The sequence below is a fragment of the Equus quagga genome, chromosome 4, assembly GCF_021613505.1.
Source record: "Equus quagga isolate Etosha38 chromosome 4, UCLA_HA_Equagga_1.0, whole genome shotgun sequence".
NCBI lineage: Eukaryota > Metazoa > Chordata > Mammalia > Perissodactyla > Equidae > Equus > Equus quagga.
The window spans coordinates 64,129,650-64,157,062 of record NC_060270.1 but is presented as its reverse complement, the minus strand read 5'-3'; the positions used below and the strand labels follow the sequence as shown (position 1 = coordinate 64,157,062).

At 41.6% G+C, this 27,413-nt stretch overlaps 1 protein-coding gene and 1 non-coding gene across 3 annotated transcripts in view; both read left to right on the top strand.

The window, feature by feature from the left end:
• Positions 1 to 5,329: 5,329 nt before the first annotated feature.
• Positions 5,330 to 5,433, top strand: LOC124238780 (U6 spliceosomal RNA). The gene has a single exon (XR_006888385.1). It is a non-coding gene; the product is annotated as a U6 spliceosomal RNA (small nuclear RNA).
• An 8,921-nt stretch (positions 5,434 to 14,354) lies between these two features.
• Positions 14,355 to 27,413, top strand: part of UGGT1 (UDP-glucose glycoprotein glucosyltransferase 1) — a 114,529-nt gene continuing 101,470 nt past the window's right edge. For both annotated transcript variants that reach the window (XM_046658060.1, XM_046658059.1), the window contains exons 1-4: positions 14,355 to 14,574; positions 19,671 to 19,806; positions 24,265 to 24,347; positions 26,681 to 26,811. In XM_046658060.1, coding sequence (XP_046514016.1) covers positions 14,517 to 14,574; positions 19,671 to 19,806; positions 24,265 to 24,347; positions 26,681 to 26,811 — 408 coding nt within the window. In that variant the 5' untranslated portion in view covers positions 14,355 to 14,516. The remainder of the gene's footprint in view (positions 14,575 to 19,670; positions 19,807 to 24,264; positions 24,348 to 26,680; positions 26,812 to 27,413) is intronic.

The following is a 27,413-nucleotide window of genomic DNA, read 5'->3' as shown; positions in this document are numbered from 1 at the left end:
TAACAATTCAGCAAGGTGGCGGGGCCGCGTGGCACTGGATAGTAGTAGCAAAACAAGTGGTGAGACAGCAAGTGTTGAGAGTTCCGGGGAAAGATGCAGACTAGATTCCCCCAGCAATAAACAGGCGCCTCACCGCGGGAGCATGTGGGCACCACAGTAAATGTGTGCGCATGCTCACCCGGAGAAAGGGGAGTGCGCAAGGGCCAACAAAGGCCTATCACAAAGCAGAGTTGGGGCCAACATAGATCCGGACCATGCCCATGAAGTTCTCTGAAGTGATAAACTGAACAACTGAAAGCCCCCAGGAACTTCAGTTCCTTTTTATAAATAAGTGGAGCCATTATGGGGCCAATCAAGAAAGACGAGAGAATAAGATACTGGACTAAAGACGTAAAGCAAGAATTGATTAGACAAAATAATGCAAATAGCTAAATCTCCCACAGGAAAGACGTGTCAATGTAGTTGTAGATATGTGGTTAGATATTTGTGGTTAACTCATATGGCTATTTTTAGATACTCTGTCTTTATTACGTTTATGAACCTACTTTTGGGCAACTTCGTTTGCCAGAAGTTTCTTCTTTGGGAACTCTGGTAAGGCACTGGTTGGCTTACAAGGTCGGGTGGCCTGGGTCTGACTGTTGGGCCAGCACCCCATTAGGACTTCACTCTCCCATTGGGTCTGCCTGCTCCTGAGCCCCTATTAAGGGAAAAGCACACAGAGTCAACAGTGGCTTTAGTTTTCTGAATGACAAACAGAGTTTAAAACCTGGAGGATGCTATGCTGTGTCTCTCCAGCAGCTCAAGGGTGTTGACTGATCTCATGGCACATCGTTCACCCACAAGCTGACTAAGTGAGAGCAGTGGCAGGGGTGGGGCATCTCCTCAGCTGAGCATGTCCTCAGGGATGAGCGGGGTGCTGTGGCTGGAACCCATCATCCCATGTTGGTTGAGCACTGTCCTGGGGCTAAGAATGCAGCACTGAACTAAATAATGTCCCTGTCCTCCTGGAGTGACATCTAAAGGGGAATGAAGACTATAAACAAATATAGAATGTAAAAAAATGAGGTAGGTGAAGGAGAGAGGAGGTGAGAGTTTGGGGGATGGATTTTAGATGAGGGAGTCAGGAAAGGTCCTCTGAAGATGTGACATGACAGAGACCTAAATGAAGAGTAAGGGCAAACCTTGTGGGGAAGGAGGAAAGGGCAATCCAGGAGAGGGGAAAGCCCGGGGGCTTGGCTGTGTGCTCAAGGAATAGGCCTGGTGAGGGTGAGCTCAGCTTGTTATTATTATTATTATTATTTTATTTATTTATTTTTTTTAGGAAGATTAGCCCTGAGCTAACATCTGCTGCCAACCCTCCTCTTTTTTGATGAGGAAGTCTGGCCCTGAGCTAACATCTGTGCCCATCTTCCTCTGCTTTATATGTGGGACGCCTACCATAGCTTGGCTTGACAAGTGGTGGCATGTCCGCACCCAGGATCTGAACCCATAACCCCAGGCCGCCCAAGCGGAACATGCGCACTTAACCGCTACGCCACCGGCCGGCCCCAGCTTGTTATTATTAATTGTTTGATGAGGGGTGGAGTGGTTAGCAGACCGTTTGTAGCTGTTGAGCACTTGAAATGACCAAACTGAGATAGGCTATAAATGTAAAGTGCATACTAGATTTCAAACACTTAATTGCCCCCAAAAGTAAAACTTCTTAGCTTTTTTTGTAATTACATGTTTAAATGATAGTGTATTAGATATATTGGGTTAAATAAAATATGTTATTTAATTTCACCTATTTCTTTGTACTTTTTAAATGTGGCTGCTAGGCAATTTAAAATGAGTTATGTGGTTCACATTTCATTTCTATTGGACAGCATTTGTCTATAGACCCGGGTGCTGCTCTTATGTGGTCTGAGTCTTGGACTTCTGGTTTCTGCTCTATAAGGAAAGAATTTGGAAGTCATCGTTCCTGCCCTCATAACAAGAAAAAATGGAATTAATGAAAATTGAGAGAGAATTGAGGTCAGAGGACCAACAGCCACCCCCAAAACTGGAGAGATGGGCAAATGCAGAGAACACAGTTCAGTTTACCTAAGGCAGAAGCCACTGGAACTGGGAGCTGGTAGGGAGACTGAACAGATAATTTGGGTGATTTCCAGAGGCTGAGTCTAGACTCGTTTGAGAGTTAAATACTCCTGGAGGCCCAGAGTAAGGTACAGGGGAGCTCCCACAATTTTATGGGGTTTGCCTTCAGGAACCCCATTGGGTTCTCACAGTGAATATCCTAGAAAAATCCCCTCATATTTGGCCATGGGGAGGGAAAAAGCAACCGTTTTGAAATAAGCCCAGAGAATTCTCCACAACAAAGGCCTCTCACCAAGGAGAAGCCATTAACCATAGCTTTATCTGACTTGGAGGGAGGGAAATTACCCAACTCTATTCCCCTCTGGTCTTCCTGTCTCGTATAAACGGGAAAAGCACTCGTGTAGGTTCCAGCCCAGGGCGCAGGCCTATTAAAAGACCAAGTCCTAATTATAGGATTATAGAGTGCTTTCCCTCCCATCAACCTTACCACCACATCAACAGGGCTCCTGTATAATAACGTAGATTACAGCTGAAAGAATTATAACGCTCTCACTCTATTTAAGAAGCCATTTATAGGGAAACCAAATACAAAAGAGGAGACAAAAACAAGGACGCTAGGACAAATTGAGGTCTCTGACATGGACAGCTATAGCAAACAGTAGCCTAACTCCTACACAGGAAAACAAAACTTCACACCAAGGCCTATTTACCTCAGTTCCTTTTACCCAGTACATCGTGTCTCAGGTTCAAGCAAAAATTACAGGCATATTAAAAGGCAAGAAAAAATTACAATCTGAAGAGACAAAGCATCAGAATCAGACTCACATGTGGCAGAGGTTTTGGAATTATCAGGCTGGGATTTTAAAGTAACTTTGATTAACGTGCTAAAGTCTCTAACAGAAAATTGGACAACATGCAAGAACAAAGGGGTAATGTAATCAGATAGATGGAAACTCTAGAAAAGAGTGAGAAGGTAAACTGGAAGTTAAAAACATGGTAACAGAAACGAAGAATGTCTTTGGGGGGGTCATCAGGAGACAGCCGAGGAAAGAATCAGCGAGCTTGAAGATTTGTCAATAGAAACTTCCCAAAACGAAATGCAAAGAGAAAAAAGAATTTAAAAACTGGAACAGAATATCCAAGAACTGTGGGATAATTACAAAGGGTTTAACATATGCATAATGGGAATACTAGAAAAAGAAAGAGAGAGACGCAGATGAAATATTTGACATAACAATGACTATGAATTTTCCATTATTAATGAAAGAAGCCAAATAGCAAATCCGGGATGCTCAGAGAACATCATGTAGGATAAATAAGAAAAAGTGTGCACCGAGGCATATCGCATCCAAACTGCAGAAGCCAAAGACAAAGAGAGAATCTTGAAAGAACCTAGAGAGAAAAAACACTATCTACGGATGAACAAAGATAAGAATTACATCAGATTTCTTTTCACAAATCATGCAGGCAGGATCACAGTGGAGTGAAATATTCAGTCTTGAAAAACAATCAGCAACATAGAATTTTGTGTACTGTGACATCATCTTTCAAAAGTAAAGGAGAAATAAAGAGTTTCTCAGACAAACAGAAACTGAGGGAATTTGTCTCCAGCAGACTTGCCTTGCAAGAAGTGCTCAAGAAATTTTTTAGAGAGAAGGAAAATGATATAGTTCAGAAGCTTGGATCTATAGAAAGAAAGGAAGACCATCAGAGAAAGAATAAATGAAGGCAGAAAATAACGTTTATTCATTTTCATTGTGATCTGATCTCCTAAATAACTTTCTCCAGAGTCAGAGCAGCAACAGTACTCTGGTTGATTGCTGCATATGGATAAGTAAAATGAATGACAGCCACGCAGCAATGGACAGGAGGGCGGAGCTGGGAGTATTCTGAAGCAGCATGGTGTTATTTGAAAGTGGATGTGGATTAGTTGTAAATGTATGTTACAAACTCTGGGGAATCCACTAAAATTTTTTTGAAAAAGAAGTTTAATTGATATGCTAAGAGAAGACATAAAATTGAACCATATAAAATGCTCATTTAAAACAAGAGATGGCAGAAGAAGAGGGGGAGATTACAAAAAGAACAAACTCAATGAATAGAAAATAATTTCGAACAGGAAAGGATGAACAAACTGTGCTACATCCATATGTGGAATATTCTTCAGCAATAAAAGGAAATGAGTGCTCAAGCCATGAAAAGACATGGAGTAAACTTAAATGAATAAGCTAATGAAACGCGTCAGTCTGAAGGCTACATACGGTATCATTCCAACTACATGACATTTTGGAAAAGGCAAAACTATAGAGATGGCATCTTAGTCCATTCAGGCTACTGTAAAGAATACCATAGTCTGGTGGCTCATAAACAGCATAAGTTTATTTTTGCTGTTCTGGAGGCTGGGAAGTCCAAGGTCAAGATTCCGGTAGATTTGATGTCTGCTGAGGGCCAGCTTCCTGCTCTAGGGTCGGTTGGCTGTCTTCTCTCTGTGTCGTCACAGTGGAAGGTGAGGGAGCTCTCTGGAGTCTTTTATAAAGGCATTAATTCCATTCATGAGAGCTTCTCTCATGACCTAAGCACTTACCAAAGGCCCTACCTCCAAATGTCGTTACACTGGGGATTAGGTTTCAACATATGAATTTGGGGGAGGAACACAAACATTCAGTCTATAGCAGAGACTGAAAAGTTCAGTGGTTGCCAGGGTTTCGGGGGAGAGGTGAGTAGGTGGAGCACAGGGGATTGTCAGAATGGTGAAACCATTCTGGATGAGACTCTAATGGTGGTTATATGTGTTTATGCATTTGTGAAAGCCCATAAAACTGTCCAGTGCTAAGAGCAAACCCTGATGTAAACTACGGACTTTAGTTAATAGTAATATGTGAATATTACTTCCACAATACTGAGTTTTGAGTGTCCTGTATATATCTTAGTTACAAGTCCTTTGTCAGAAATATGGTTTGGAAATTATTCCATTGTATGGATATAACCCTAATGTACCACACTAATGCAAGATGTTAATAATAGGAGAAACCGTATTGGGTGTTGGGGTGGGATGGACATATGGAATTGTATTACTACCTGCTCAATTATTCTGTAAAATTAAAACTGTACTAACAATAAGGTATATTAATTATTTTTAAAAGTCTGAGTCTCATTTTTCCTCACTTTACAATGAGGATAGGATTAAGCTATCTCTTATATTCCTTCCATCTTTAACATTTATGATTTTCTTCTTTTAAATATATGTACTTTAGTGCTTGCTTCCACAGCACATATACTAACATTGGAACAATACAGAGATCAGCGTAGCCCCTGGGCAAGGATGACATGAAAACTGGTGAAGTATCCAATGTTATAAACCAATGTGATCTCAACAAAATAAATAAATTCAAATATATATATATACTTTATTTTTTAGAGCAGTTTTAGATTCACAGCAAAATTGAGCAGAAATAGAGGAAGATGGGCACAGATGTTAGCTCAGGGCCAGTCTTCCTCAAAAAAAATAAATAAAGGCCATATGTTATCCAGATCACAGGCATTGGAGATCATCTGAAGCATTATGTCATGATCAAAGGTTTGGGAGACAAACTTCCAACAGGCCTCGTCTGGACGTCTTGGGAAAGCTGTCTCATAAGATGTTGTCTGCTTCAGATTCAGGAAATCTTTACTTTCAGGTCACCGGATGATGTGGAGGTCCAGTTAGAGTTCCGTGCTTTCTTTAGGTGTGTCATGTGAATCCAAGAGTCTGTTCCCTGGAGTTTTGCAGCACAAGGGTTAGTTAACAGTACCCAATAGAGGCCTTTCCAGCGAGACTGGAGAGGTGTCTTTTCCAATAGACGACATCTCCAGGTTGCAGGGTGTGATGCTTAAAATCTTCGTCTCCCTGGAATGCAATGTGAAAAGATTGCTCTAGCAAAACCTGGTTATTTTTAATAGAAGCAATTAGATATTTCCAATATTGGAGTATATCTCCTTTATCAGCTGTGGGTCAAATGAGACAGGAGCCAAGTGCATTGGGCATCCCACGATTATCTTAAAGGGTGAGAGTTTATGAGTTCCAAAGCGGGGTGGATCTGAGATTTAGAAGGACCAATGGCAATGCTTTTGGCCAAGGTATTTGGAGGGTCTCTACAAATTTGGCCAACTGAGTCTTAATAATGCTGTTAGTGTGTTCGACTAAACCAGAGGCCTGAGGGTGGTGAGCACAGAGAAAGTGTAAAACAGGCCAAACAGCACAGACCTGTTGAAGTCCCTGACCAGTAAAATGGGTTCCTCGATCACTATGAAGCTTGAGAGGAGTTCCTCAGGGGGGATAATCTTTTCTGAAAGGGCTTTAGCCACAGGAGAGGCAGCAGCCTGTCTGCAAGGGAAGCTTCAGTCCGGTGAGAAAACGTGCAGACCAGGACTAAAGCATATTTATCTCCACGAGACGGGGGAAGCTGTATGAAATCCACTTGCCAAACCTCAGATGGTCCATTGGGCAGTTTAAAATGTCCGGGGCCAGTATGAACAGGCTTCCCTGGACTGTATTTTGGACAAATGGGATAAGTGAGGTGGGCACTTTTTGCTGCCGTGTTAACATTTCCCCGCCAACGTGGATTCATGAATATGTTCATGAATATTATTGTTTTGTTGGTGGACCAGTGGTTAAATGCGTGCACAATGGTTAGAAGTGGGGATTCTGGAGACTCTGGTAGGACTGGGTTGTTATTTGGTCTGAACTAGAGCTTTCTCTTTTGTCAAACCAACAATTGATGAATTTCAAATCTTGTTTTTCCTTTTCTGAGGCCAACTGTTGGGCTTTTCTAGTTAGTTTTTCTAAGTTATCATTTGAGAAAAGATCCCTTTGGACCACGACAGAGGCCTGGCTGCTGTTGGTTTCTTTAAGGGCTGCATTTCTTGCAGAAATATCAGCAAGGTGATTTCCTTTAGCTTCTAGAGAGTCAATTTTAAGAATGCCCTGGGATCTTGATAATAGCTAAAGCAACAGGTAAAAGTATAGCACCCAATAATTCCTGAACATAGGGGCAATTTTAAATTTTGTTTCCACTAGAAGTAAGGAAGCCACATTGTTTCCACAACATTCCAAAATCATGAGCTACTCTGAAAGCATGTCTATTATCAGTATATATATTGGCAGTTTTGCCCTTGGCTAAAGTACAAGCCCATGTAAGAGCATATAATTCAGCCTGTTGGGCTGAAGAAGCCATAGGTAAAGGTGCTGCCTCAATGATATCAAAAGGAGTTCCAATGGCATACCCAGCAGAGTATTTGCCATTGTCACCTTTTAAATAGGAACCAAGTTGGTGTTACCCAAAGGATTTCCTGCAGATCATCACGAGGAGTCAGGAGGTGATCCGTCAGCATTAGGCAGGAATGAAGGACTTCATCCTTAACGGAGGGGAGAAGAGTAGCAGGGTTAAAGTTATTACAGTGTAAAAAGGTTATGTGAGGAGCCGTTAACAAAAGGAGGTGAGGCAGCTGGCTGAAATATGTTGAGTGTGATGAGAATTCAGGAAGGCTTCTACTGCATGAGGTAAAAAATGGTTAAAGGGGATCCCACAATGATTTTCTTGGTGGTCTTAAAAGGGCAGTGGCAGTAATGGCTCTAAGGTAAGTGGGGTGTCCCCACGCCACAGGGTCCAGTTGCTGGCTATAATACCAGATGAGTCCATGATGGTCTCCATGGTTTTGGGTGAATACCCCAAGGGCATTCCTTTCTTTTCATATACAAAAAGAAAAAAGGGAATCTGACAACTGGGATGTCCAAGAGCAGGTGGTTTCATCAAACTCCTTTAAGGCCTTAAAGGCTATGTCATCCAATTCTTCCCATAAAATTGGGTTGAGGTGGTTGTTCTTTAGTAAAACATACAGAGGTTTGGCCATAAGAGAAATTTGGAATTCAGTTTTGGCCGTGACCAATGAGAAAACCTTGCAGTTGGTGCTTAGTTTTGGGTTTGGGGAAACTGAGGACATCATGAAGCCTGTCTGGATCTGGATGTAGCTCTTGTTCTGATAGCAGATGCTCTAAATATCGAACCTAGGTTTGGGCAAACCGCAATTTCTCCTTGGCAGCTTTATGTCCTTTTAAGGCTGAAAGCTTCAGCAAGTGGAGGCTGTCTTCCCGGGAGGAGGCTTGGGAGGGCAAGCAAAGAAGCAAATCGTCCACATGCTGCAACAAAGCACAACCCCTAGGGAACTTATATTATCCAGATCAGCCTTCAGGATTTGTGGAAAATAAGAAGGGCTCTTAGTAAAACCCAGAGGCATTACTGTCCAGGTGATATGTTTTCCTTCCCAAGTGAAGGCAAGAAGGTGTTGACTGGCTTCCTCAATTGGAGTGCTAAAGAATGCACTGCATAAATCAATTACTGGAAGGTATTTGCTCCAGTGGGAATGGATGTTAGTCACATGGGAGGGTTAGGAACAACAGGTGTTGAGGGATAACAATGGTGTTTACTGCTTAGAGGTCCCAGACAAAGCTCCACCCTTGGCCCTTGGGTTTCCTGGAAGGTAAAATAGGAGTATTACAGGGACTAGTACAAGAGATAATGAGGCCCTCGGCCTTGTAAGCTTCTCTTATGGGCTTTATACCTTGAAGGGCTTCTTTAGTTTTAGGGTGTTGGTTAATTCTGGGGAGAGGTTTTGAGGGATCTATTTGCATCTCGATGGGCGATGCCATGTGAATTTTACCAACAGCAGTTGGAGATTTTGCCGCTGAGGGTGGTTGCTGTCCATGGGGAAGAATGATCAATGTTTCTAGAATCAGCTCTAGTACCACCAGAGACGGAGCAAATAAAAGATGTCGAGGGGTCATTTAATTCATGTAGTTGGCTTTTTTGAATAGCTACTATCAAATTCTAGAATTATTTCCCCCTTTTGGGAAAAAGAAATCCCAGCATGATACTTTTTGAAGAAGTCTCGGCCTAATAAATTAATAGGGGCAGAGAAACTAAGGAGAACAGGATGCGCATCTCTCAGAGGGGTTAAATAAAAGGGAATAGGTTCAGAGGCAGGAACCTGCTGAGGTTTTTTAGAAATTCCCACTGTTTGAACTGTTTTAGTACCTTGAGGCAGGGGCTGCTTTACAGTAGCGTGTTGAGCACCAAGAGTGTGGCTCTGGTGTCACTTAGGACAGAAGGAGATTCATTTCCAATCTGGAGAAATGTTTCTCTGAGCCTGTTAAGAGGGAGGATTAGGAAGAAGCCCTGTAGTTCCTCAGAGCCCTGTCACTCAGAATTCGGAGGACATTGGAACGGCTGGTTAGAGGGTTGAATGTGCTTGAAGCAATTAAATTTGTAACAATCTCTTTTCCAATGTCTGGCTCTTGCAGTAATAACAGAAACTAGGAGGTTTTTGGTTTCATTTAGGGCCTTCATTTGCTGGAGTTGAAGATTAAGAATTTTAGTGGTCTTTCATTTAGGTGACTCATCTAGGGTGGGAGAGAGTTGGTTTGCCAGATTAACTAAATCTGGAGTGGATATAGTTTTCTATTTTATCCTGGTCCTTTTTACTAGAAGGGAAGGGTCCCTGATCGGCCCACTAATAAACATAGAGTTAAAAGCTACCTAGGTAGAACCAACGTCTGAAGGAAGACCAGAATTTTCTTTAAAGACAATCTAAAGTTGATTGTAACAGTTATGAACAGGTTCATCATGTTTCTGTGCACTGCCTGAATTTTGGGAAAGCCCTAGGAACTGCCTGATGAGGTCATCCAGCAATTGCCCAAGCCTAATCATACCATAGGTCTCTAGGTTGTAATTCTAGAGATCTATCAGGATTTTCCCAATTAGCGGTTTGCATCCAATGCTGGGCCTGCTCTTCACCAACAAGCATATGAATAGCTGTTGTAAGTCAGAGAAACCAGGTTGATAGGTTTGAATGACTACATTAAATTCCTCAGCAAATCTGTAAGGATCTTCCGTTACTTTGGGAAAATTTTTGACTGTTGCTCACAGTTCAGCTTTAGTTCAGGAAATATAAGAAATTAAGGGTTTAGCCTCTGGATCCTCAGGAGGCTTAATTTTAAGGGGACAGGTGCCCATAGGTTCAGAGGAAGAGGGAGCGGGGAGATGTTAAGGAAAAAGGACAAGTTCGGCAAGAGTGTTAGTATGGAGGAGCTGAGAGTATAGAGGAAGTGTAGATGGTGTAGAAAGGAGGGAGAAGGTGGCACCAGAGGCAGAACCTGAGCAAGGGGAGCCAGGGGAGAGGAAAATGATGGTGCTGGAGGAGGAGAACATGTGGCTTCAGAAGCCATTTTATCTTTCTTTCTTTGCCTCAGTTAATCTCAAAATTCTATTTTACAAAGAGATAATTTTAGACTCCTGGTAATGTTTGGAAGCCTCAAAATTCCAATCAAAATAAGCATTCCATTCAGTTTTGGAAATTACAGAGAATTTGTTACCACACGAGGTGGGGTGGGGGGGCGGTCATCTGCTTGCAGCAAGACATGCCAATGGTCAAGAGGCAAGGTGGTAGGAGAGAAAAGGCTTTATTACAGCTTGCTAGCAAGGGGGAAGATGGCTGACTAATGTCCGAAAGATCCATCTTACAGAACAGAGACTACAGACAGTTATATAGGGGGCTGGCCTCTGGGTGGGGCAGACATCTGGTCCCAGTTCCTGATAGTCTTTTGTTTACTGGATGTGCATCAGAAACTGGAGCAGCGCCCTATACCCTGATCTTTCACTTGTCATTGATGACGGCTATCGGCATAGGCTCTCTGCCCAGGGTCATCACATTCCTAAGGAACTCAAAGGAACAAAGTCATCAACTTACAGCAGCTGCGAGGGACCATGAAATCTACAGAACATGTCTGGGTTAGTAATCAGAGGTCATTCAGTGTTACAATATAGTTTCTTTTCTACAATATGGCTTCCTTTATATCAACATTATGTTGAGCTGATATCACTATGGTTACCCAATTTGGTTTTAGGAAAAGTAAGTTTGGAGAGTTCAAAAGTTCCTCATAATGGCCGTTGATATTCTAAATTACTTTTGGTTAAATTGGTTCATTTAGTTAGAAATGCATGTGAGGAATGACCATGATTTTAAACATAAAATTGGCCAAAGTCCCATGGGAGGGGTGCCCTCAAAACATTTAGATAACTGATCTCTCATTTCTTAGAGATTTTTCTCTAGAGCAAAAGAATAATTCTTAAATATCCTAAACAGCTCAAACAGCTTAAATAGTTTGTAACTCAAACATCTTGAACAGCTCAAACGTCCTACAGGCTTAATACTGGCCAGTTCCAATAGAACACTCCAACTTCAGTATGACAAATTGAAGGTCAGATCAACGCGGTTCCACAGAACAGCCTGGTTCTCAAGGGAATTGGACTGAAGGTTGACCAACAAGTTGATCACAGTCACAGTGGTCAAGGGCACAGTCTGCTCCCAGGAGAGTCCGGCTGAAGGCTGGACCAGCACACTTCCAATGAACTGTCCAAAACCAGACTGAAGGCTAACCAGTTTGAGTAGAAAAAGTCTGGTTCTAAAAGGAATCAAACAGAAGGCTAGTGCAGTTCAAAGGAACAGCCTGATTCAGAGTCAGGCTGAAGTGCTACCTGAGCACGTGTGGACACACAAATCCTCAACCAGAAGAAGATGAAGCCTTAAAACAGATCTCGAATAAAGCCTGGAGAGTCTCAAATGCAAAAGGGGTGGGAGCCCGAATTGGGAGGAAGATGTACCCGGAAGTACATGGTGGGTGAGAGAAGCAGGGGCTCGATGGGCTCTTTTTTTTTTACCTTAAGAAAATAGACTGTCAGTTACTTCTCCAGCAAAAATGGGTTTATTTGGGATCCAGAAAGAATTGCAATTTGGGGTCTGCAACTATAGTAGACCATGCACAAGTCCCCCCACCAGCAAGGGAGGAGGAGCTGTTTTACAGAGGGGAAGAGGAAGTTGGGAGGGCTGCTGTAAACCAAGAGTCCATTGGAGGAACAGAGAGTTCAATGCGTAGTGGCTTTTCGTTGGTTGAGCTGTGACAGGCTCTCATTGGCTGAGATTCTTGCTGGTCAAGAAGAGAAAGTCTTTCTTCTTCCTGTTGGGCTCTGCTACTGAAGTAGGGCATGAGAGCTCCCCTTTTGGCCTCCTGACTCTGCTTTGATGAGGTTTCTGTTTATTAATTTGGCAAATCGATGAACCTAAATTAGCACATTCTTATTACCCAAAGTCCACAGTCTACATTAGGATTCATGCTCGGTGTTGTAGATTCCATGGATTGGACAAATGTGTAACTAAATGTATTCATCACTGCAATATCATACAGAAGAGTTTCACTGTCCTAAAAATCGCTGTGCTCCACCTATTTATCCCTCCCTCCCTCTAACCTAACCGAGATCTTTGTTGGGCTAGAATAGTTCTGTATCTGAATTTTGGTGGTAGTTACACAACTCTACACATGTGATAAAATGACAGAACTATACACACACATTGTACCAACGTCAATTTTCTGGTTTTGTTACAACACAAAATTGCGGTTCTCTTGCCTGGTGCACACACACACACAAAAAGCCAATTATTACGACATCAACTTTTGGGAAAAGAAAACAGCTTTATTGTTAGATCACTCTGCAAGGAGACAGGGGCATATGTTCTCAGATCTGTCTTCCCAGTTCAGGGCTTGGGCTAAAATTTATGGGATGAAGGGTAGGGCAGTCTGAAGCGTGGAGATAGATGATTGGAGGTAAGAAGTAAGATAGCTGATGATCTGTGCAAGTGTAATCAAGCTCCATGGCTCTTCATAGGACACGTTCACAAAATGGTGGTGTTAGCATGATCTGAGGATGGAGTTTTTAGCTCTATGTCATCAAAAAGTTCACTTATTGGGCATTTGCACAGGCCTGGTTGATGGATTGGTGGTCTTAACTGGCCTTGGCGTCTCAGTTCCTGAAAAAACACTCTTGATTACTCTGTTGATAAGATGGGGTCAGTTGAACTGGTCCTAGAGGGCCTATGGTTACAGTTTTGATATTGTGCTATAGTTACTGAGATGTAATCACTGGGGCAACCTGGTGAAGGGTACATGGGACTTCTTTGTACTATCTTTGCAACTTCTTGTGATTCTGTAATTACTTCAAAATAAAAAGTTAAAAACATTTAAAAATGTTTTTGTTCAAATAAAATAGCTCTGAATTTTCAGAGAAAGGTTTAGAAAAAGAGAAACTCAACTTCTTGGAAGCTCTGCACTCTCTTAGTTCTATGTTGCAACTAAGCAAACATTAGTGGTGTTCGTGTATCACAGAGCAGACCAAGCTAAAAAAGGAAAAAACTAACTTTGTGATGTGGTGAAATAAAAAACAATTCCTTTTTATGGAAGCATCACCTGAAGTGATTTAAAGTGGTATAGAAAACACAACGGAAAGTCCTAATACAAAAGCTCCCTCAAGAATTTTAAAATGCTCATTTTCATTCCTCAAAACTATGTTAACTTCACTTGTTCCTGCAAGGAACAGAAAACCCACTAGTCAGCTACAGAAGTTCTTAGGGTAGACATGCAGCTATTAGATTAAGGAAGTGTTTGGCATCCCTGTTCTGGCATTCTCAGGGGAAAGACTGTTTGTGTCATATTATCAAAAGTCAGAAGTCAGTCAACATTTTACACTTTTTATGTACTTTTTAATGTATTTGTGTTTTTTTGTTCAGTTTGACTTAATAGTTGAAAATATGCCCTCCAAAAAGGTATTCATTTCTGGGTGGGTAAAACGATCTGCCCAGTGTCACATATTCTAGAACAATTTTACCTAGTTTAACTTATATTTGCCAAAAAAATAAAGAATTCAAAGGACCAAGCAATTCTTACAGATTAAGTTGCCACTGTCAATACAAGATAAGCTAAATCGTGTCGTAAAATTTAAAAAGTCTTCCTTTCTCTACGCTCCCTGGAATGGAAGCTATCAATGTTTAGGGTTTAAAATAAAGTCTAAGATGCTCAGAGACATTAAGTCATTTTGTCCTTTACTGTGCAACAGTGCTTTTAGTAAAAGGATTAATGGAAGCCGACTCTGAAGCGCCCCAGAGTCCGAACGCTGAAACCCCTCTCTCAACCTTCCGGTAACGCTTTCGGGTCTCGGCTGCCCGCCCTCACCATCCAGCCGAGACCCGGAAGACGCGCGCCGGCCCGCCCACACTGAACGGCTGGAGCAAGGATAGAGGCGGAGCATCCCGGATAGAAGATGGCGGCCATTGGACGCTCTGGGCTGCCCCTGCCACGACTCGGTAGCCGGAAGTCCTCCGGCCCTCTCCGTCAGGAAGCGGAAGTAAAGGGCAGCGGCGGCTGGGCTGTTGCTTTGCCAGGCCGGCTTGTGAGCTGAGCGGCGGTAAAGGCGCGTGTCGGCCGCTCACTGGCGCAGCCGCTGCCGCCGCCGCTGCCGCCGCCCGGCCCCGCCCCGGCGTTCTCGCAGGCGCCGTCGCGGACGAAGCGCGGCCCCGGCATGGGCAGGAAGGGGGACGCGAGCGGCGCGTGTGTCGCGGCTGCGCGGCCGGTGACAGGTACCCCTGGGATGGTGTGGGAGGTCTCGTGGACCGGGAGAGGGTCTGGGGTGCGGGACGACTGTGTGTCCTGGTCACCTTGAGTTTCCACCTCCTCTTCCCTGACTCACTGACTCAGTTTCACGTCCCATGCCTGTCCCCCATTTTCGAATCACCCCCTCCCGCCCCCCATTTTCGAGTCCCCCGAGTTGTCCCTCATTGGTCTTCTGGGCAAATTATCGTTTCTGCGAGGGTGGCCGCGGGCTCTCCTTAGCCATTCTGAGCCTTCATTGAAAAGATTTGAGACCCACGTGCCCAAGGGCAGAGGAGGTGGGGGAACTGCCCTAACATGAATGTAGACCAAGCCTGACCCTAAGTAGATTGAGAACCAGCAGTTTGCAGGACGCTGATTGGAGAATGACCTGATCTTTTTATAGATTGCTGTTTTCCCTAAAATGAAGTTGGGCGATGCATATTGGTTGCCCTTTTCATTTAATTCGAGGATCTGTCGGCTGGAAATTAGATGGTCCGGTTTCACTTTTATTGCAGGACCTGCCAGAAGAATCAGATCTGCGTACATCGCCAATAAGTTATGGATGTGAACTTGGCCAGAATGTCTAGATTGTTTTGCATTTCTTTCCAGATTTGAGAACTAGCATGTTCTGTTCATTGGAAGACCTGGGGTCTTATGCTTGACTGTGCTGCACTATTTTGGAAACATTGGTCATGCGCCGCCGGCCAATTTTAGTTTGGAGACGTGTTTAACAGCTCTTTAGCAACACCACAAAACTTGGGGAGATTGTAGCCTTTCCTCTTGGCTTGCTTTGGATAAACTTAGCTGAAACTCACTTTTATCGAAGGAAATGCACATTGCCTTGTACGGCAGCATGGCACTTTTACAAAGTGTGTTTAACTTGGGAATAAGTTGAACTATGAAGAAAATTCTGTTGGACTTTTTCTGCAGTTACCTGTGATCATTTTCATATCAGATATATAGTTTTACTACTTTTACTGGAAATTAGATTTCTGTGGTTAACAACACATGGTTTTGTAATGGGTATAAATGTATATTAAATTTAATTGTTTGAGGAGTAAATGTATTTCTCAAGAAGGGTACTTCCTAATATCATTTATGTTGAAACTAAGATGGCTGTAAACTTGCTGGGTGCAAGTTGTTTTAAGAGTTTGTTAGCTGTTATCTTCAGTTTAAAAATGAAAGAAGAAAAAGTTGGTGACGACTTAGAATTTTATGCCTCTTCTGTTTTCTGTAAAGTGAAAAACATTTGCCACAATATAACTTTTATTAATATTTCCAATATCTTACTGTAGATCAATGAGGAAGAGATAGTCTTGAATTTAAGGAAACCGGGTCACAGACTAGGTCTTACAGATGATGCATTTGGGCCTAGAACTTTTTAAAGAGTGTTTTTTATTTATCCATGCCACAAGCATTATGCCTATGATCATGCAATGCCGCATTGGAGATTCTGACAGCTATTATTTCTCAGACTATTCATCCTTATAAGGAACACTTAAGGACCCCTAGGGTCAGAGTGACGAGAGCTCGTGAAATGAAGGCATCCTTGAACAGAAGGCCACTGTGGTGAGGTTCTGGCCTCTGCTTCTCTGGTATTCCCTGCAGGATCAAGGATGTGGAGTCAGGGTGGGAGAGCCCTTCTTTGAGGTACAGCTTTCCTCCCTTTCTCACCTCTCGTGGTGCTATACGTTGCCCCAAGAACTCTTTTTTTTTTTGAGGAAGATTAGTCCTGAGCTAACACCTGCTGCCGATCCTCCTCTTGCTGAGGAAGGCTGCCCTGAGCTAACATTCATGCCCATCTTCCTCTACTTTATATGTGGGACGCCTGCCACAGCATGGCTGGCCAAGCGGTGCGTGTCCGCCCCCGGGATCCTATCTAGCAAACCCCCGGCCGCCAAAGCGGAACGTGCGAACTTAACTGCTGTGCCACTGGGCTGGCCCTCTCTGTCTCTCTTTTTAGGGAACAGTGCAAGGGGTCCTCTGGGTGAGTGCTGGTACACAGAGTTTTCATTTTTACCCTTCCTGAGTCGTAGGCTTTTTGTAGTGCCTTTGCCCTTCTCCTTTCTTTCCAGTTGCTTTCATTCATACCTTAATAGTGAAGCCTGTATTTGTTTATTTTATTTTGAGCGCCTTCTGTGTCCCAGGTATTATGCTAGGCATGTGACTGTAACAGACAAAACTCCCTGCTCTTGAACAGCTCACATTTTCAGTCCCCAAAGCCAGCTGCAGAGCAGATCTGCCAGGCTGCTTGGTCAGTTTGCTCTGCTCCAACTTCAGGCCGGCACCCTTGGTTTCAGGTTGAAACTGTTCCTCGGCTGCCTGTGTCCCAAGGACTCTGCCCCAGAACATCCTTGGACTTGTCTCTGTTCTCACGAGAAAGCATTTGCTCAGTCTGGGTCTGCACAGTATGATTTCTCACCCTTTGTAAAGCCAGAGAAGCAGGGGAGAGAGCATGATACTGTAGAACTCTTAAAAAGGGGCAGATGTGGGTTCCAAGCATTGCCATAGATTAGTAGATTTCCTTCTTTTTAAAGTGGGAATGATAGGGTTTCGTCCATTATGCAGCGTGCTTAGGGAATAGCTGCTGTTTGCCGGGTCCCATGCTCTGCACTATGGTGACCAGAGCAGCCTGGCTGCCCCCTCAAGGAGCTGCCGACTCCCGGCTGCTGTGTGGGGACCGGCTAGCGTGGGGTATCAGAGCGCCTGACCCAGCGCTTGCCCCCAGTGACTGCTCGGTTTCCTCAGGGCCTTTTGTCACTCCTGCTCCCATGCCATGCTGTGCCTGCAGTCCTCCTGGGGTCCCTGTGCCGTGGCGTTCAGTTTCTCGTCCAGAATCACCACTTTTGGGGGAATACACCTCTGGGCCCATTAGGAAAAATCGTAAACATGGCCATAGCGTAATACTGCTTGCACATAATTATGTTCTATCACCACTTTAGAAACTTAGTGACTTTTGGGGAGGATTTTTTTGATTTTTTCCCCCTAACCACAGAGGATATATTTCCAAGGCGTATTTTTGAGGCCGTGTAATAACAATGATGTATTTTTGTGTAATTTAGGAGATAGTTTTTAGTTTCTCTTTCTTATGATAACATATTTTGTAGAAGAGTTCATTTGGTATAGTACTTGGCGCTTTACGAAGTGGTTTCCAGGTTGCCTCTGCGTTTCCACAGTCACCCCTGTGGCAGATACTGTTATCCTATTTCAGAGTCTGGGAGACTGAGGGCCAGAGAAGTTGGTAGGTAACATGCTTATGGTTGAACTGCTAGTTAGTAGCAAACTCTGATTGATTCCTGACTCTGAAAGGTCTGTTCAGTAACCATGTTCACAGTCATGAGGAGCAGGCTTCTGAGGCTGCAGTCCATGGCCCTGTAGGGAGGGTGTCTGAATAGTCCTAAGAGAGTTCTTGAGTGGTCTGAAATTGTATGTAAAACTTGTGTGCAAGTCCTTGCTTGCTCCTCTGCAGAAAGTGTCAGTAACTTTTGCTGGGTTCTGCAAGGGGCGTACCTCGTCTGCTTCCCTCCCGTCCCCCACGGGCCGGGAACGCTGCTGGCAGGTTTCACCGTGAAACGTCTAGTTTGGTTAGCTTTGGTCTTTGCAAATGTTGATTTTTCAAATACTTATTTATAAATGGGATGTTCGTATTAATTTCTTTTGTTTCCAAAGAAGCTATCAGAGCCTGAACTTAAAACTCTTCTAAAACTAACTTTTCTATTTGGTATAATTTATTTTGCTTTTGACCATTGTTCTTTAGAGATACTGTGTTTTATATGAAGCAGGATGTTGGTGCAGAAGATAATGCTTTTTGTAAAAAGAAGATACTGACTGGTTCCCCCCAGTATGGGCTGTCTCCCCCAACAATAGGGTTTATAGTCAGTATGGAGGAATCGGGGCTGCCTGGGCGAGCCTGCCCAGACTCTGGCATTCAGAAGCACAAGTTTGGTTTGGTGTTACCACCATATTCACATCCCCTTTGGTTCCGGTTCAAACGGGTGGGACTTGATGCCGACTTTTATGTAGGTCGGGGGCAGTCTCATTCGAGTTCTGTCAGGTCGACTTCCGGGAGGAGAAAGCAGATCAAAGAAGTTTGCAGCTGGAGACCTTTTTCTGAACTGATCTGAACACAGGGTCTGAGCGTGCTTGGAGAGGCTGCTGCCGGGAGCTCGGGAGACCTCATTGTTTGGCCATGCTGATTTACTAGTGCCCCCAGCTTCCTTATTGTATAGGTGGGGACCCAGTGAGTTCTTGTATTTACTTTTTCCAGAACCTGCCTTTGCGCTCACGTTCAAGACCCATCGTGTTAGCTTCCTGGGGCTGTCGCACGAAAGTGTCACAAACCAGGCGGCTTAGAACAACAGTTTATTGTCTTGGAGTTTTGGAGGCCAGAAGTTCTAAATCCAGGTGTTGCAGGACCATGTTCCCTCTGAAATGTGTAGGGAGGATCTGTGCTTGCCTGTTCCGGCTGCTGGTAGCCACAGGCGTTCCTTGGCTTGCAGTATAATTCCAGTCTCTGCCGCCCTCTTGCCCTGGCGTTCTCCCTGTGTCTCTGTGCATGCCAGTCACTGTGCCCACGTTGCCCCCTTTTTATAACACCTGTCATACTGGATAAGGGCCCACCCTAGTGACCTCATTTTAACTTGATTACCTCCGTGAAGGCCTATTTCCAGTTAAGTTCATGTCCTGAGGTACTGGGGGTTAGGACTTCAATGTATCTTTTTGGGGGACGCTATTCAACCTGTAACACCCATTATTTGTGTTTTTGTCTGTCTCCGTTTTATTTACCCTCATGCTTCATACAGTATGGTTGTGTGCAACCTGCTGTGCTACCAGCTGACTTTTATACCTCTGTGTGGTGTAGACACCCCAGGAAATGAAGTGGAGCCTTTGTAGGAAAGAGTGTAATGAACTGTACACCTTTAGTTATGGGTCAGTCACTCAGCAAATATCTATTGAACTATCTAGGTGCTGTTATATTTTGGAAGCATTTCTTTTTCTGTAATATTCATGTTATTTTGTGTCTCTATTAAGCTTTGGGTTTAAACATTTCCTTGTAGCAAAACTTTGTCTTTTTCCTTTTTAGGGGTTTGCTATAAAATGGGACTTCTGATTGTGCTCACTGGACTGTGGCTATTTTCCTCAGTAAAGGCAGATTCAAAAGCGATTACAACCTCTCTTACGACAAAATGGTTTTCCACTCCATTGTTGTTAGAAGCCAGGTAAGAAGACATGTTTTTCTCTCACGTTTGAGTAAAAATGTAGGCTCTGCTAGTGACTATTTAGGAGCTTTTTAGGAAGTGAGATGATCATCAAATGTATTTCGTAAGAGCCTCTTTCAGTGGCACTGTGCTGTGTGCCATTCAAAAGCTGTTCGAGGGGGCTGGCCCCGTGGCCGAGTGGTTAAGTTCACGTGCTCCGCTGCAGGTGGCCCAGTGTTTCGTTGGTTCGAATCCTGGGCCCGGACATGGCACTGGTCATCAAACCATGCTGAGGCAGCATCCCACATGCCACAACCAGAAGGCCTCACAACAAATAATATACAACTATGTACCGGGGGGCTTTGGGGAGAAAAAGGAAAAAAATAAAATCTTTAAAAAAAAAAGCTGTTCGAACACAGAATCTGTCAGTAGGATAGGACTGTCATGATTCCTAGAGGTACTTAGGGACTTCTTGAGACACACAGATTGAATTGGTTAAATTATTATGCTATCTTCCAGGAAAAGTATAAATGTGATAATAAGGGAAGAGAGAATTGTACTTAAAGGGAAATTTCTATTTATTTGAATTACGTTTAAGAGGTATTTAATAAAAGGAAGAGAGGAGAGCTTGGCAAGGTGGGGGAAAGAGCATGTGCTCCTCCTAAGAACTTGGAGGAGACCCCAAGAGAAGAGTGCAGGAGGAAGCTGAGGAAATGACCAGATTTCTCTCTTCTCGGATGGTCCTGTTCTACATTTTAGCATCTCCAAAATCAGGATGCATTTTAAATGTAAAATTAAGTTTCATAAAACAATGATATGTCTTAAAAAATACGATGTAGTCAATGATATCTTGGGAAATTTTGTATTCCAAGTGTACTTTTAGTTAGTGTTTATAACATAAATATAACCAGATCCAGCTTTTTAATGTTTACAGATGCAAACTTATTTTCATTGTATCTCAAGTAATATATAGTTAAGACTTGCAGAGAAGCTTTCTAAAGCCTAAATTTAGGTAGTTGAAGGGCACGCACTTGATAAGTCTTAAAATTTGCTGGTGCTAGAAATTTGAACTGTTGCGTTACTTCACTTCACTTTGTGGTCTACCTTCGTGATCTTCAACCTGGAATTTTGTCGTCTGACATTTTCCCCTTAATCCCCAGAAAATGTGAATGAAGAGTTTTGTTATGTTGATTGTGTGTGGGAGTAGACACTTGTGTCTCCTAAGGAAAAAGGCTCATTTGGTATTGATAAGAGGACCAGGGGGAAAGTGGGCCACGTGGGAGCTGGTCTTGACTTGCTGTGGAGTCTCGCGGCCTTTCCGCTGAGCACACTTTTCTTCTGTCACTTCTCTGTGCCTCCCTTTTCTCAGCAATCAAATGGCAAAACACACTACGCATTGCATGTGTTTCAGAGTGATGTTACAACAACTAACTTGGCGGCTGGGTTGAGCCCCTGACGTGTCAGAACCTTGTTGGATGGAGGGTGGTTGTGGAAGTGAGTGAGTGAAGGTTTGGTGAGATCCTAGACTGCCTGGGCCAGGACTCTAAATAACTGAACTTTTTTTTTCCCTTTTCACCAATCTTATTTTTGATGATTTGTCTGGTGTCAATCTAGGTCCTTGAGATTTACTTTCACTTCCTAAATAATTTTGTACAGTTAACTGTAACAGATGTCTTATGATATTCTGCTTAACATTCATAACTGAATTCCATTCCATTACTCACGCTAACTAGAGTCTTGGTTTTCGTACATTGTCTTAGAAGATTCTTATGGCACATACCTATGGACTGTTGAGAAAGTGTGCTAAAAATTGTCAGCCTTATTTGATCAATTTTTTCAGTTTCTTTGATCTCTATGAAGTGAGTATTGTATACTGTTTCCTTCAGCAACTTCCCCATCATAAACATTTCTCCTTTTAATGACGTCCTGGCCATTTGCCATTTTGGGTCACTATTTTTAGTCCTCTTCTGTGGCTACTTGGAGACAGTTTGCCAAGGTAATGGGACGTGCAGGCAACTCAAAAACGAGCTGTGCTTAAAACCATTCCATGTTCGCCTCCAGAGCTGTCTGGGCCACCATTCTTCCCGTCTAGGTCCATGGCAGACACTGATGGTGGATCGCAGCACTGTCCGTCTCAGTGAGGGAGAAGGGACAGAATCGCTCTCCACGCCGCGAGGCATGCAGCTGCCCAGCCCTTTTGCCTTCCTTGCATCTAGCCCTTAAAGACTAGCCCTTAAAATTCCTGTGTATATTGTTAGATTGGGCCTGTTGCTAATGGAGGGGTTGTGGCTTTGTGGTTGTCCATAAAGTGATATATATTTATTTGAAGTAAAACGGTGAATATGTTTTGAGCAGCTGTAGTTCCTAACAGAAATACTGTGTAAATAAAGTGCTATGATTAAAATTGAAACTGGTAATCATTTATTGAGAACTAGATATTATAATTGCCCAAGAATGCAGCATGATAGAGATATAAATCAAAAAGGTTTGAGTTGAGTTTAAATTCCAGATTTTTCATTAACTGTGCCCTTATGCAAGTTACTAATTTCTGTGAATTGAAGTCTCTTTATTCTAAAGGTGGTCATAAGCCAGGGCGGCCGTGCCGAGCATAGTGCCTGTCGCACAGTAGGCCCTCCTTAAATGCCAGTTCTGTATGGAACGAAGACCAATTCTGATTTCCTGGAACAGCTTTGGAAATCTAAGAAAATTATTTTACCACCAGATTTATGCTATTTGGTGGACATTCAGGTTGTTTCTAGTTTTTTCTTCTGCCATAGATTAAAGACTTTTCTTATGACATTTCAGAACGTTTATGAGCAGAGAGAATGGTATAATGTACTCTCCCTCTGCCTGTCACCCAGTTTTTACAATTACCAACTTAAGACTAATAACTATCGCCACTACCACCCTCCTCTCTTCACCTGCTGGAATATTTTAAAGCAAATCCAAGACGTCATATAAGTTCATCTATAAAACTGTAGACGTTTTACTCAGTGGAATGGGTTTAAAAAGCTAAAAAACAATGTAAAACAAAAAGCATACTGTAAACAAATGGCAGAGTTCCTTTTACCGATATCTTGTATTGTTCTTATCTTCCCTGGATTAGTGAAGTTCATGTACTAATTAATTTTCTTAAAACTGTTTGGAACTTAGACATTGTAAGACTCATTTATGCAGTGAGATGACAAAGAATGTATGTTTCAAGAAGTTTTACTGTAATTATATGAAAAGCGTATATTTATTTGCGTACGGCCTTTACAGGAGGGTCTTAGCTTTCGTGAATCCTTGTGCTCACCACTGCAGCTGTTGAGTGGACTGTCCTCCCCACTTCTGCTAGCTTATTTTGTGAATGCAGCTTAGTTCGTGAATGTAGTGTTTATTTGCATATCATAATCTATGTCTTAGTACCTGTTTTCTTAGACTACAAGCTATTATAAGGTTGGTATGATGTTTATGCCAGTTACTAGAAAGCCTAGAAAAATGCCACACTCAAGGAGGCACTAAATAATTTAATACATTATGATAATGGGTGTTTTCAGAAACCTATTTTTAGAGAAGCTGTGTGTTACCCGGAAATGTTTCTTATTTTTCCCATATTTCTGTGTCTAGCTGTGGAGTAGAGTGAGAGTTGTACACCCCAGTGTTGGCAAGTAATGGGAAAGCCTTCCTTTGGCTAGGTAAGCTGAGATCCAGCTCTGTAGTTTGCTTTAAGACAGTGAAAGATCACTACGTTAGTATCATGACTTGGAGGAGAAGACAAACAATTTCTATGAATCGTTCAATGAGTACATGCGTTTTCTTTTAGGGATTTTAGACTCTTGAGTGAAGGAAACTTTAGGATAGCCATTATTTTAGATCAGTGGTATAAAGTCAAGAAATAAAGTTAAGATGGCATTAAGTTCTAAGACCTGATTTTATTAGATCAGCGCTAACTTTTTAAACTAAAATTTGGGGATCTTGAAATTTTTGATTTATGGATGTTAAAAGATTGCAACATGCTGTCTTTAGTCTCCTAGAAATTTTTCTAGAGTTCATGTTTTCCTTGGGAGAACCTTAGGCAAAACATACTATTTGTTCTTTGTAAGGTCTTTCAGAAAATAGGTGAGCAGAACTAGTACTAAAATTATCAATTCCTAATTCTGCTTCCACTGTGGGATTTCATAAGCTTTCTTTATCTTGGGGTTTCCCTGTTTGTTACAACATTTTTATTATTCCTGGTTTCTTAAGGAATAACTGATAAGCTATTAAGTGAATAAGCTACTAAGCTAGTTTATTATTTATAGCTAATAAGCTAGTAAGACTTGCTTATCATTAAAAAATATATATTGTACGTGTTTGTTTAAAATATCTATTGTAAATTAAAAGCCAAACTGGACATTTGGAAACTTAAAAACCTATTTTTTTACTCTGGTAATATAGCTTATATTAGAGGATTTTATTAAGTTATTTTGTTTTTGATATTTCTCCCTTTTCTCCCAGTGAGTTTTTAGCAGAAGACAGCCAAGAGAAGTTTTGGAATTTTGTAGAAGCCAGTGAAAATATTGGATCATCAGATCATCACGGTAAAATTGAAGCAAATGCTTCTTTGACTTTGGTGTCTGGGAAAATATTAAAAAATGGTCTCTTGCAGAGTTATGTGTGGCATGGCAGTTAATGGAAAACTTTTTTTTTTTTAAAGATTTTATTTTTCCTTTTTCTCCCAAAGCCCCCCAGTACATAGTTGTGTATTTTTAGTTGTGGATCCTTTTAGTTGTGGCATGTGGGATGCTTCCTCAGCATGGCCTGATGAGCAGTGCCATGTCCGCGCCCAGGATTTGAACTGGCGAAACCCTGGGCTGCCGAAGCAGAGCGTGCAAACTTAACCACTGGGCCACGGGGCCGGCCCCCAAGGGAAAACATTTTTATCTTTAATGACTAGAGTTGTGATTAGCCAGCAGCGCCAACGCAAACTAATAATTATTTTTGAAGCAGTTTATAACTTTGGCTATAAGCACTAACTCTGATTTCTTTTTTCCCCCTTGTTTTTGTTCTTTTGTGTTCTTTTATTAAAAATGTTATGTGACTTTTGCGGAAGTCAAATTCATTTAAACTCATTTAGTATTAATGACCATCAGATTTGATTCAGTCTTTCTTTTGTTATGAAGTAATTACACAGCTAATTTGTTATCTAAGTTTGTTATCATTGTTAGTGCCATCCAAAATGTTTGCCATTATGCTTTCTAGTTACCCACAACTTGAGTGTGGATGTATCAAATGAATGACAGTGTAGACTGTCACTTGTTTACAGTTTGTGATATGCTTTCACAAACATTTTCTAATTCAATATAAACTATGTAGAGTATAAACATTAGTAGGCAAACATGCTGATATGTGAGTAGCTAAAACCTTGAATGTTAGATTGACAGGCGTAAGTCCTTGTTGAAGAGGAAATATGTGAAAATTATGTGACTATCTGTTAATATTTAACTGAATTGATTTTTAACTTTGATTTTTATTAAAATAATAGTATTTTAGAAGTCAAGTCTGAATCTCTTTTTTGTGATACAAGTACGTTAAAGTTTTGAATGAGCATCTGTAAGTTTTAGTTATGTAATTTAGAGTCAGCTAGCATTGTTTATCAAAAAAGTTATTTTGCTTTTAGTTTATTATTTCATAAAACAAATTTATCAAAATGGGTTTTAAAATGAAATTTGATCTTTGAAATTTAATTTCATTTAAAATGAAATTTCTTCAGTATAAATGATAATGTGTTCTTGGTTAAAGTTGAAGGAGTATGAATTCTTGGAAATGGTCATAAAAGTATGTTAAACATTTTATTTGAAATATTTTTCGTAGTCCTACCATCCAAAGATAGTCACCATTAACATTTTGGCAACATTTTGAGGTATTTCTTTCTGATCTCCTTTTTTAACGGAAAGCATGCTAATGCCGTAATGAACCTTTTATATTTACATTTTAAAATGTTAATATTTTTCTTAAAAAATTTTTTTTGAATAGATAATATATGATTTAAAAGTCAAAGCAATATAAAAGGCTATACACAGAAAAATCTTGTTCCTTTACTGTCCCCGTTCTTTCCTTCTATTTCTCCCCTGCTTATTATAATCATTTAAATTAATTTGTTTAGCCTTCATTTTTTTTATTTTATTTTACAAATACATATGTATTCTTATTTCTTATTCCTTCTTAGAGTAAAACAGATAGCTTACTCTATACATTGTTTTGTCTCTTGTGCTTTTCATTTAACAATGTATCCTGGGAATTTTTTCATACTGATGCATGTGTTTTTTCCCTTAGATAATTTATTCCAATTGTTGGTTTAAATGCTTTCCCCAAACTACAGTTTCATCAGTACCCTTTAATAGCTTGTACTTCCTCCTCACTCTGCTCACTTTTGTTGGTTATTTGAATAGAAAACATGAGCTAAATAAGTCATAGCTTCTGCCTGGGGGGCTCAAACGCTATTTGGAGAGGAGTAGATAGTGAGTAAATAATTTAGTAAATGATGTGATAAAGAGGTAAGCAAAGAAAGATGATGGGAGCAAAGAGATGTTTTTGGTCTAGTAAGGCGTGGGGTGGGGATGGGGGGCGCCTCCTGGAGTAGATGTTCTCTCAGCTGAATTCTTCCTGGCGAAGTAGGTAAGAGTCATCCAGGTAAGTGGAAAATAGCAGTCCAGGGAGGGAACAGTGTGACAAAGGGAAGAAGAAAGGAAGAGTCCCACTGCATTGTGTACTCCAGGGAATTCTAAGCATTTGACAACAGTTCAAGATGGTAAAGTGGTAGAATTTTGTGGTCATATGCTTTGATGACACATAGCTTTATACTTTATGACTTATCTTATTTGGATGTGTCCAGACGTACATGATTATTTTGATTAATATTTTTCCTTGACAGATACTGATTCTTCCTATTATCAAGCTATATTGGAAGCTGCATTTCAGTTTCTGTCACCTCTGCAGCAGAATTTGTTGAAGTTTTGTCTGTCTCTTCGTTCCTATTCAGCTACAATTCAAGCCTTCCAGCAGGTGAGTTCAGTGCTTACACATAATGCTATTTTAAGGGTTGTACAGTGTGATGATTGGATATGTTGCCATTGTCCTGGCATTGTGTTGCAGAGCTATAACTTTTCTGTCTGAAATGTTCTAGGATTTATGGTTTGTTTATAAAAAATAAGCAAAATTGATGTTAAATCTTCAAATCACAGATTATAAAAAATATAATTTGCATTTATTTTCATTTAAGAAAAAAAAAAAGGGCATCCACACAAAAAAGAGACTACCAGACTTCATTTATACCTTGCGGCCTGGGAGGTGTACTCTCGCTAACCCAATCCACCATGAATCTGATGGCATCCTGTAGATCTAGAGGCAGTTCACAGGAAATACAAGGGACGGGAAACGTGAAGCCATGTCACAGGGATAGTCTGGAAAGTCCAGTATGTGGGAAACTTTGTATTAAAATGATCTGATTTCTTCAACAAATAAGTTAAAAGGAAAAGAAGAGAGGCAAAGAGGAATTCAAGAGAGACTTAAAACGTGTCAACTTAATGCAATATGTGGATCTTGTTGGATTTTGAGTTGAACAAAATTACATTGTGAAAAAAAGAGCGAGAGAATCAAAGATGTGT